At 42.4% G+C, this 12,215-nt stretch overlaps 1 protein-coding gene across 1 annotated transcript; it reads left to right on the top strand.

Moving 5' to 3' along the window:
* Nucleotides 1–6,037: 6,037 nt before the first annotated feature.
* LOC125296026 (keratin, type I cytoskeletal 13-like) lies at nucleotides 6,038–9,835 on the top strand. The gene is given in 10 exon segments (XM_048245651.1): nucleotides 6,038–6,182; nucleotides 6,185–6,217; nucleotides 6,220–6,341; nucleotides 6,762–6,844; nucleotides 7,123–7,279; nucleotides 7,642–7,803; nucleotides 7,931–8,056; nucleotides 8,278–8,315; nucleotides 8,317–8,496; nucleotides 9,583–9,835. Coding segments are annotated over 10 exon segments (1,170 nt in total). The 3' UTR covers nucleotides 9,707–9,835.
* The last annotated feature ends 2,380 nt before the right edge of the window (nucleotides 9,836–12,215 follow it).

Here is a 12,215-nt window from a genome sequence, read left to right as displayed (position 1 = left end):
TTTTTCATGGGCCACGTTTCTCTCCCCGAGCGCTGGAGACGCAGTTCTCCAATTAAATGGAGTAGGCCCATTAGCATACGTTCAAGTTGGATCATCCTTATGTAACATGCTGTTGATACATTTTGACATTGTAAATGTTCTCTAACAAAAATGCAAATCAGTTTGCAGTAAAAAGCTAATATTTATTTATTATTGGTCCTTTCTCTGTCTCTTGGTGCCCTACACACAGTGTGTGATGCGTGGTGGTAACAGCAGCACTGATCACTGTGCTCTGCATGTTTGTGTCCACTATGTGTATTTTGTTTTTTCGCTATGAGGTGAAAGCATCTCTGGGGTGACTGGTCCACGATCAGGAAATTCATTTTTTGACTCGAGACCTGTCAAGTCATTACAAGTTAAAGAGGCAAAGTCCGAGTCAAGTCTCGAGTGAAAAGTCCAAGTCGAGTCGCAAGTCATGCCGAATTTTATCAAGTCGAGTATGAAGTCATTAAAATCATGACTCGAGTCTGACTCGAGTCCAAGTCATGTGACTCGAGTCCACATGTCTGGATTATACCTGGGATTTAGCACTGTATCTGTCAACATTTAAGCTACAGAGCTACAGCTACAACAATAGCATAACATTTAAGCTAACATTAAAACAAGATGTATCACGGTCCTGGAGCTACTGTAACTACTGATTTCTGACATTGAATGCATTGAGAAAAATAACAACATTGTCTGATTTTTTGGCCCTTTCACTCTGTCCTGACTAACAACACGCTGGTTTAAGCAAAGGATATGAGAGCATCCTTACTGTCACACATGTATATTAACCCGTTAAGCTAACATCTAAACAATAATGTCAAAGTAAACAGACATATGTACGTTCTAGATCAATACCCTGCACTGCAACTGAGCAGGTATTGTTCTGGGAGGGGAAGTCTGAAGCTTAGGGCCCCTTTGTTTGCATGGCTGCCTCCCGGAGGACCTCTCTGAAAACTAGCCTGTCTACATTTTATCCCCTCAGTCCACTTTTTGGTCGATCAGTCATTATTGTTTCATTCCCCCCCCATAGCCTGTCTGGGACACATCTGTGCCTGAAGGGGCCAGTCTTAGGGATCTGTGTGACTGGAGATTCCTCGCATTATTTACCTGACCCGAGATACTCAGCTGGGTCACACAATGTGTGTCGCGACAGGTTTCGTTCTACTGAAATATTCGCTCGAGGGTGAAAGGAGAGGCTGTGTGTGTGTGTGTGTGATGATGCCTCAACACTAATCCAGGGTAGCAATTACCCTTTAGCACTTGCTCTCCCCTCCCTCATTTTCTGCATAAAAGCACCAAGTAGTGTAGTATTGGGGTGCCGGTGGGACCGGGGTACGCATCTCTACTGCCTCAATGGGGCTTTCAGCCGGCCGTGGCTTCAGTCTGTCGGACGCTCTTGACGTGACCGCTGACGAGAGATGAGCTCATTTCATATCAGTTTTTGGAATATCCAGGGACTTTACTCCTCTACCTTTGGTTGTAAGACCACTCAACCTGAGTTTTTGAAAAGTATTGAAAATGTTGATATACTTATTCTTACTGAAACATGGTGCCGCACAGAAACACCCACCCACTGTCCCAAGGGATATAATGAAATTGTAATTCCCTCCCTAAAAAACAGTAATATACGTCATGGCAGGAGTTCTGGTGGAATTTTGGTGTGGTAAAAAGAAAAGCTCACTAAACACATTTCTATAGTGCAATTAGGCAAATCACACTGTTGGCTAAAACTACAAAGTAGCACGGGTATATCTGTAAATGACATATACTTATGTCCCATATATGTCCCCCCAATAGAATCCCCCTACTATGAGGAAGAATACATGGACAACCTTTACACAGATATCAGCCATTTCCAGGCCCAGGGGAATGTGCTGCTGTGTGGGGACCTAAATGCCAGAACCGGGTCTGAAATAGACTATGTAGACCCACAAGGTAACAACCATGTGTTTGATCAAAGCCAATTGTACTTCACACCAAAATTTACCCATGAGACACAGCCTTGACTATACTGTCAACAAAAATGGAAAAGAGCTAGTGCACCTCTGTCGAGCCTTAGGTCTGTACATTCTTAATGGCAGGATCAGAGGGGACTCTTTAGGGAGGTTCACGTATTGTTCAGCTCTTGGAGCTAGTGTAGTTGACTATGCAATCACTGACATGGACCCCACCTCCTTCAAAGCATTCACTGTCAGGCAGCAAACTCCACTATCAGACCATAACCAGACTAACATCTTCCTTAAAATCATAAAGCAGCCAAAAATTGAGTCCAGTAAACTATTCAAACTAAACAAAAGATATAGATGGACTCATGACAGCCCAGGACATTTTATTAACGCTTTAAACTCCCCAGAATTAAAAGAATGCATTGAATGTTACAATTCAAAACCATTTGAAATCAGCAAAGCTGGTGTTAATAAAGCCACTGATGAATTAAATGAAATATTTCTAAAAGCAGCAGATGTAGATGGGATGCAAACATCTCACAAAAGAAAAACAAATAACAAAAGAGAAGAAAAATGGTTTGATGATGAATGTAAACAACTCAGGAAAAAACTAAGACATCTATCAAACCTTAAACACCACCAACCCGAGCATGCATGTATTCGACAAGACTACCATGGAACACTGAAGCACTACAAATGGCTGCACTACAGCACTACAAAAGACAGAAAAAAATTAACCACACTAACAAAACCCTCAATAAAATTGAGGAATCAATTAAGAACAATCAGTTCTGGGAAATGTGGAACAATCTGAATAAACCTAAACCACAAAACCTACCCATTCAAAATGGAGAAATCTGGAAAAAACATTTTGAAAATTTATACAAAGACATTACGCCCCAAGAATTAAATTCTAATTACAAAACGATCATGACAAAATTACAATCTCTTGAAAAGGCAGTCAAGGACAACCAAAATCCACTTGATTTCCCAATTACTCAAATTGAACTTGAATCCAAAATGAAAAAGCTGAAAAATAAAAAATCCTGCGGCCCTGATAATATTAGAGGGGAAATGATTAAAAACAGCACCCCTGAGCTGCAAAGAGCAATGCTCAAACTATTCAACCTCACCTTAAGTTCGGGCTATTTTCCTGACATCTGGAGCCAAGGGTTTATTACACCCATATACAAGAGTGGAGATAAATTGGACACTAATTATTTCAGAGGCATTTGTGTGAACAGTAGTCTGGGGAAGTTGTTTAACACTATTCACAATGATCAAATTGTAACCTTCCTTATGGAGCACAATGTCCTGAGCAAAAATCAAATCGGATTTCTCCCAAATTACCGCACTACGGACCACATTTACAGCCTCCACACCCTAATAACTAAACATGTAAACCAAACAAAAAAAGGAAAAATATTTGCTTGTTTTGTTGATTTCAAAAAAGCATTTGATTCAATTTGGCATGAGGGATTATATTATAAACTTTTACAAAGTGGTGTAGGGGGTAAAGTATACCAGTTAATAAAGACAATGTATTCTGAAAACAAAAACACTGTGAAAATTGGCGACAGAATTACAGAATCCTTCACTCAAAAAAGAGGAGTAAGGCAGGGCTGTAGCCTCAGTCCAACACTGTTCAATATCTACATCAATGAGTTAGCGGTGCAGTTGGACCAGTCTACAGCTCCTGGCCTTGCTCTACATGAGAAAGAAATCAAATTCCTCCTCTATGCGGATGACCTGGTGCTGGTGTCTCCCACTGCACAGGGGCTACAGCAGCAGCTGGACCTGCTAGAGAAATACTGTCAGCACTGGGCCCTGACAGTAAATCTAAAAAAGACAAATATCATGATTTTCCTAAAGAAGCCCAGATGTCAGGAACACAGATACCATTTCAATCTAGGCAGCAGATGCAGATGCCTAGAACACACGATGCAGCACACTTACCTTGGCTTAATTATGACTGCATCAGGGAGTTTCAGCATAGCAGTGAATGCACTAAAAGAAAAAGCTCGCAGAGCCCTATATGCAATAAAAAGAAATTTCTGGAACATAAACATACCTATTAAAATTTGGTGCAAAATATTTGACTGTGTAATCCAGCCCATTGCGCTGTACGGAAGTGAGGTATGGGGTCCACTCAGTGAGCATAGCTACACTAGATGGGACAAACATCCTATAGAAAGCCTACTGTACATGCAGAGTTCTGCCGATTGATCTTAAAAATCCAAAAGAAAACACCAAACAATGCATACAGGGCAGAACTAGGCAGATTCCCATTGGCCATCAACATGCAAAAAAGAGCCCTCAAATTCTGGATGCATCTCCAAACAAGTCCCACTGACACACTGCATTTTAATGCAGTAAAAACTCAAGATCTGAACCCTGAAAAGAGTCCTCTGAGTCAGCTTGTACTGAGACTAACTAATCTCCCCCTAACAAACATTAATAACTTCTCTCAGACAAGTGCTGCTTTCAAACTGAACACCAATAAGATCATTCAAGAATCTAAAGAAAAATATTTGGAACATTGGCAAAAGGAGACAAAAAAAACCAAAGCAAGTTAGAATGTTACCGGTCAATAAAATCTGAATACCAATTGGAAGAATATCTCTTTACTGTTAGAGATATAAAGCAGAGACAGATCCTGACCAAATACAGACTCAGTGACCACAGTCTAGCCATAGAAAAGGGCAGACTGAGAAAATCCTGGTTGCCAAGAGAGCAAAGAATATGTGGTCACTGCATAACAGGTGAGGTTGAGACTGAGGTGCACTTTCTTCTTCACTGTGAGAAATATACAACTATACGTAAGTCATACTTTGACAGGCTTACAAGCCTAATCCCAGGGTTCAGAAATCTAGAACAACAAGAAATAATGGCAGTCTTACTCGGACAGCATGGACAGACAGCAAATCTTGCTGCCAAATACATCACCGAATGCCATAAGGCAAGGGACAGTGGTTAAATAATAAAATAATTAAATAATCATTACTTTTATATGGCACCTATCCATATAATTACACAGACAAACACCATACATACACGCAGCCACGCACACACACATACGCACGCATGCACACACACACACACACACACACACACACACACACCAGCTTGTTTGTTAATCTTGGATGTTTATCTATTTGCTATGTACTGTATTCCAAGCATTCTCTATGTAAATGTATGTCTAAATGTATGTTCTGCTTTGGCAATGCAAAAATATTTGTCATGCTAATAAAGCTCACTTGAATTGAATTGAGAGAGAGAAAGAGAGAGAGAGAGAGAGAGAGAGAGAGAGAGAGAGAGAGAAAGTGTGTCTCTGTGTGTGTAAAAGATCTGGTCAGACTGGTCAAGATTTACACAGAGTCTTGCCACACCTGCCTTTATTCTTTGTGTGGGTGTGATCATGAGTGATAATCTGTGCTAAAGGTGTGTGTATAAGTATAAGTATAAGTAGATATACTTTTTTGATCCCGTGAGGGAAATTTGGTCTCTGCATTTAACCCAATCGGTGAATTAGTGAAGCACACACTAATCCCGGCGCAGTGAGCTGCCTGCTTCAACGGCGGCGTTTGGGGAGCAGTGAGGGGTTAGGTGCCTTGCTCAAGGGCACTTCAGCCGCGGCCGACTGGTCGGGGCTCGAACCGGCAACCCTCCGGGTGTGGGTGTGTGTGTGTGTGTGTGTGTGTGTGTGTGTGTGTGTGACAATATATGCCAGTATTTACTTGCTTTCCCTGGATAAAAGCATGGGTGTGTCTTTGTGCGATCTATATGTGTGCGTGCCCCCCCCCCCAACACACACACTACCACACCTCCACCCCACATCCCTCCTCTCCAGGACTATAAAAGGCGGACTGAATCTTCCCCTCTCCACTTGCTCCCTCCTCTCAGTAGTCAGGGCCGCTCTCTCTAACACACCCACCTGCACGTATACAGACAGACAGGCAAGCAGACATGTATTACTCCAGCTCTTCCTCCGGGGGCTCCATGAGGGCCGGCGGTTCCATGTCCTCGGTTGCCTCTCCATGTCCTCGGCCGCACCACCAAGCGCCATGCGTGCCGGCAGCGTGTACGGGGGTGCAGGAGGGTCCGGCGTGCGCATCTCCAGCGCGTCCAGCTCCTTCTCCGCAGGTGGCGGCTACGGGGGTGGCTTCCAGCTCTCCGACGGCGTGGCGCCAACGAAGGCAACCATGCAGAATGCGACCGCCTGGCCTCCTACCTGGAGAAGGTGCGCCCCTAGAGAAGGCCAACGCAGAGATGGAGCTGAAGATCAGAAAGTTCCTGGAGAGCAAGACATCCCCCACTGCCCGTGACTACACTGCCTTCCATGTCACCATCAGCGACCTCCAGGCCAAGGTACGTTTGCATGTCCATGGCCGCTGTTTGGTTTCACACATTAGTGTGTCATACAGTCAACAACCTGCATGACATGTCTGTTAATGCATGCAAGTGCCCACTACAATAAATGTACTTTTAATAATAGTTTTTAGTCTCAAAGTTTAATATTAGAATGGAAATGAAATCATATGTGCTGACTAAACTAAAGAGTAGTCCATTGGTTGTTATCAAGTGTACTTTATTATAGTCAAAAGAAGATGATGTTTATCATTAGATGCATGGAATGCATTGAATATTCAATATATTCAATATATACTTGAGCCCATGTGCTGCTCTGTGTTATTGCACAACAGGAGTAATGTCCCTGAGCATGTCAAACAACTCTAATCCTTAAACAAAGACATTTGTATTAATGGTCTCTCTTTTTCGTCCGTGCAGATTCAGGATGCCACCCGTGTCAATGGAGGTATCTACCTCAGCATTGACAACGCCAAGCTCGCTGCTGATGACTTCAGAGTCAAGTAAGTATTCTATATTCCAGAATTTAAAATTCCATATTCCATTCCGGATTTAGGGACAAGTTTGGTTAATTAAAGCATAATTAGAAACAGCTGCATTCCTTAACTTCCATCAGTTAATCCTAAACGTCACACAATGGCAACACACGTTGTTAGGTTTGGGCTTTTCTGTCTTTATCCTGACCAGATTCGAGGACTTTTCCTGAACAATGAATGACACAAATAACAAGATTTTATCATGTCCATTCATAAATTAATGGGATGGTTTTGGTTGTGATCAGATATGAGAACGAGCTCGCCATGAGGCAATCAGTGGAGGCTGACATCGCCAACCTGAGGAAAGTCCTGGATGAGCTGACCATGGCCCGCTCCGACCTGGAGATGCAGATCGAGGGCCTGAGGGAGGAACTCATCTTCCTCAAGAAGAACCATGAGGAGGTGAGAACATGTCATAGAAACAAAGTTAGAATGTGTCATAGAGACACAGTTAAAACATGTCATAGAGACACAGTTAGAACATGTCATAGAGACACAGTTAGAACGAGACACAGTTAGAACATGTCATAGAGACACAGTTAGATATGACACAGTTAAAACGTGTCATAGAGACACAGTTAGAACGTGTCATAGAGACACAGTTAAAACATGTCATAGAGACACAGTTAGAACTATGGGTCTCTATAGGCAATGGCATGCCCTCCACAGTAACATGTAACTGTTCCCTGAATATCACAGTATATTATGACTGCCTATAAGTATGTGTAACTCACTAATGCTCTTTTGTCTCGTTCTCTTCTCAGGAGCTCCTGGCCATGCGTGCACAGATGACGGGACAGGTTCACGTGGAGGTTGATGCCGCACCACAGGAGGACCTGTCCAAGGTCATGGCCGAGATCCGTGAACACTACGAGACCGTCGCCGCCAAGAACAACAGAGAGCTGGAATCGTGGTTCCAGAGCAAGGTACACCGGATAATACTCTGTTAGTCTGAACATCCAGTATAAGATATCAATGTATACGTTCACTATCTTTTGATATTAATTGCCTAAATGTGGTAATTGACATGCTACGCATGCTGTGTTCAAACAGACAGAGGCTCTGAACAAGGAAGTCGCCGTCAGCACAGAGGTACTGCAGACGTCACGGTCGGAAATCAACGAAGTCAAACGCACACTGCAGGGGCTCGAAATTGAGCTTCAGTCTCAGCTCAGCATGGTAAGCAATTAGGATGATAGGCTAGCATACAACAACTACCATGTGAAGTAACAACAAGCTTTGGATAGTGGTTTAAAATTGCTTGTATGCTCATAAACAATAATAAAAAGGCAGCATTCAACAAGTCAAAGTATTATAAACACAATCTCTAAAGTACCTAAAATCACTAATCAGCTAATCTGAGCTAACCTCTGATCACTCTTGTCTTTTGCTCTCCCCAGAAAGCGTCGCTGGAAGGCACTCTGGCAGACACACACAGGCTACTTCGTCCATGCTCGGGGCTACCAGATGCAGGTGAGCAGCCTGGAGGAACAGCTCACACAGCTGCGTGCTGACCTCGAGCGCCAGGGCTACGAATACAAGATGCTCCTGGACATCAAGACCAGACTGGAGATGGAGATCGCCGAGTACAGAAGACTCCTGGACGGAGAAGCTGTCAGGTGAGGGGAAAAGACCACGAGCAAGGGAAATTAGCAAGATTGTCCATTTAATCTATAGTTCATGGGTCAGTTGTACAAACTGTGAAACCCTATCACAAAAAGCCCTCTTATTACTGATAGAATAACACTTACACTACCGAAAAGAGTTGTGTTGTTTCTGTAGAGTGACTTGAGATAATGTGCACTGTTAATGTTGCTTTAAATACATCAAAAGTTAATTTGAATTGAACTGCTCCAATAATGAATCCTCCGTTCAGGCGCGCCTGCAGGTGTACGTCCGTATGCACTGTGCTTACCATCACTCAACAACGAGAGAAAATGTACCGTTTGTGTGTGTATATTCACACCAAATTGGCCTACCATACCTTTCCAACTATGCACAGTATCCCATTAGTTGCATGCCATCAGGCTATTTACAATTTTCTATTAAGTAAAGTTAGTGAACACTTCAAAATTAACGCATACATGTTTGAGAGGAATACGCGACGCAGGCACGATAGGCTACTTGTCTTTTTTTTCGGCTTTCTATATGGTTATCAGCACACAATGTTGAGCTAATTCACTAACTCAATACTCATCATGGATATCACAAGTGTAAACAACGAAAACAGAAAGGATGGAGGCAGCAAAGCTATTCCAAGCTATTCAAGATGGGCAAGAACAAGGTTGGCTAAGCAATTGGTGTGCTTGTCAGAACGACTGCATTACAGCTGTTTAAAGCCAGACATTACAGTACGCTACAACACAACTAAAGGTAGCTTTAGCCTGTATAGGGATGTATAAAGTTGCCCAAATGAATAGGTAATTGTAGACGTTGTTGTTGCATTATTGCATGTGGATGTTGTTATGCTATGTATGCACGAACCTAAAGGAAAAATACTGTCCACGCGTGAACGTTTTTTTTTTTTTCTCCTGGGGGGGGGGGGATGGGTGTGCGTACCATAGCATTACCATAGTGTGCGTACCATAGCATTACCATAGTGTGCGTACCATAGCATTAATTCCTGCAGGCGCCCCTGCCTCCGGTAATTCTAACGCCCAGTTGACTCTTGAAACTAAACCATAATTTGTTTGTCTGCCCTTTAGCACTACCTCCTGCTCGTCCTCATCGACCACAACACGCAAGGTGGTGACCATCGTGGAGGAGGTTGTGGACGGCAAGGTGGTCAGCTCGTCCAGCTCCTCCCAGTCCATGTCTGCGACTAAATGAGAGGCATTAACACACTGCAACAGCAGAGCACTGGAAATAAGCCCAACAAAGTAGAGCCTCTCAAAGCACAACACCTGAGAGAAAAGAGAAAAAACAATAAAAAGTGCCCTGTGGTGTTCAGTATTAAAATGTTGTTTGGTGGTTTTTTATTCCTAATCAGTTGGGTAACGAACTGGTTGAATATTTTGCGGCAGAAACGAGCATAATGTAACAAGGAAAGAACTAAATAGACAGAAAGATAGAGACAGAAATTTAACAATACAAACCCTGATGGCAAAAGCTCATCTGTTCATGTTGAAATTAATATGAGCTTGACCATTATCATTTAAGAAAGACATGTTTTAATGATTTTGCAACACATTGAATTATTAATACCTCATAAGTTGCCCATACAGTCATTAAACATTTACATTACATTTACATTTATTCATTTGGCAGATGAGTTTATCCAAGCAACTTACAACAGTTGAGCAACATAGCTATAGCTACAGCAATAGAATAACATTTAAGCTACAGTGCAGAGGAGATTATATCTAGGACTTACCACTGTGTCTGTCAATACATTTAAGCAACAATAACGTTTAAGATACAGAGCTACAGCTATAGCAGTAGAATAAAATTGAAGCTAGAGTGCAGAGGAGATTGTACCAGAGGTGGGACCAAGTCACTGTTTGGCAAGTCACAAGTAAGTCCCAAGTCTTAGCAGTCAAGTCCAAGTCAAGTCCCAAGTAAAGACAGAGAAGGGCAAGTCGAGGTCCAAGTCCAAGGCACCTCAAAGCCAAGTCGAGTCCATGTCCAAGTCCCAATCTTTTTCAAGTCCTGAACAAGTCATCAGGTACTCTTCACTTAATAATGCCATTATTAGACTATCGATCATAATTTTAACACATCAATCTAATCTACAGTATTTTTTTTTATAAATACAGATTAAAATATGTTCAATGGTTTTGTCTTGAAATCTTTTTACGATATATGCATCACATACCTGTGAAATATATGCATGAGCATACCTGAGTAGTCTGTAATAAACGGATAGCTACAAGACACTCATAGCAACAAAATTATATTGTTTTTCCAAATTGCGGTGTCCACTGTAAGGATGAGTACTAATTTGACTGATGGCATTTCACTATGTTAGGCCACAGATTTGCCTGCAAACAATTTATTAGGCTGTCTGCCAGTGGCGACTCATAAGGGAAGCCAAGGTCATGGTTAATGATTACAATAAATGGTGACGAGAAGAATCGTCACATAGGCTACATTAGTAAATTGCTGCAGTTAAATATTTTACGTTTTTATTAGGGCTGTCAAACAATTAAAAAAAATAACTAATTTCTCATATTTTGAAATGAATTAATCTAGATTAATTGTGATTAAAGCTTCTTATATGGCATATTAAATACAGCATAAATCACAAAATTACTGAGTAACCACAAAGGTAAAAGTAAAACACTTCTATTTATTTAAAGGATAATACTGTTTAACCCTCTAAATACACGGTCGACTTTAGTCAACAAGATGCGGTACTGAATAAAACGGCCGATTTAGTCAAATAGGGTGTCATATTTCGTTCGGCCTCCACTCCCCTAGATGGCAGACATGTCATACGTCATCCCAGAGTCGAAAAAAGGGCAGGGTTTAAACAAAACTTTCTAGCTACAGCGCATTGAATCAGTGCATGAAATACCGGAGATAGTGTGCGTGTGAGCCACTTTGTCAGAGCCGATATTGTCAACGTCAGCGCAGTATTTGCATTAGATTATCGATCTAATGGCATCAAAAGTTTACCCGAAATGAAGTGTTGGGTCTTCTATTCAGCGGACCCTGATTCTGAAGGGGAATATCTGCCTTCAGAAAATAACGGTGATTCGTTTAGTGAGGCTTCAGATCGTCCCTGCCTTGCAATGATGCAGCTGGACAAAGTGAGAGTTTACTCCATAGTTTAGCTTACACCAAGCACAAACGTTGAATCGTTTGCCCAATGTCACTGGTGGGAATAATGTTTCGCGGGTTCGGGTGTTCATCGGAAGTTAGCAGGGTGTTAGTGGTGTGGCGATCGAGGCTGGAGGTAGCCTAATGTCCATAGCGCTAGCTTCTGTCTTTGAGCGTGTGCCTCTCTCAATCAGCTGGCGACAGTAGCGTGGTGGAGCCTTTGTCTAATGCCACTGGGTATGTTAGGCAGGTCGAAGTGCATAGGACAGTTGGGGGAGCGTAGAGGCAGTGTGGGGAGTCGCAATGAGAATGACAGTAGGCCTAGTCGGAAGGCATAAATTCTCTCCACTTTCGGCAGCGAGGCAGATCTGGCCATGCTGCTCGCAACAGGAGCAGAGGTGGTGACACGGGCAGGAGAGCCATTAGGCCATGCATAGTCTATCACAAGATGATGGGAATGCCGGCCCTGTATGGATGGGATATGGATAGCCATTATCTCTACAGCAAAAGGCCTGCTACATAAAAAAAAAAAAAATTGTCAGCCATTTATTAGTAATGATTTACACTGATGATTATC

The sequence above is a fragment of the Alosa alosa genome, chromosome 6, assembly GCF_017589495.1.
Source record: "Alosa alosa isolate M-15738 ecotype Scorff River chromosome 6, AALO_Geno_1.1, whole genome shotgun sequence".
NCBI classification, from domain to species: Eukaryota; Metazoa; Chordata; class Actinopteri; order Clupeiformes; family Clupeidae; genus Alosa; species Alosa alosa.
Note: the sequence above shows the minus strand (reverse complement) of the source record. Positions and strands in the feature narration are given on the sequence as shown.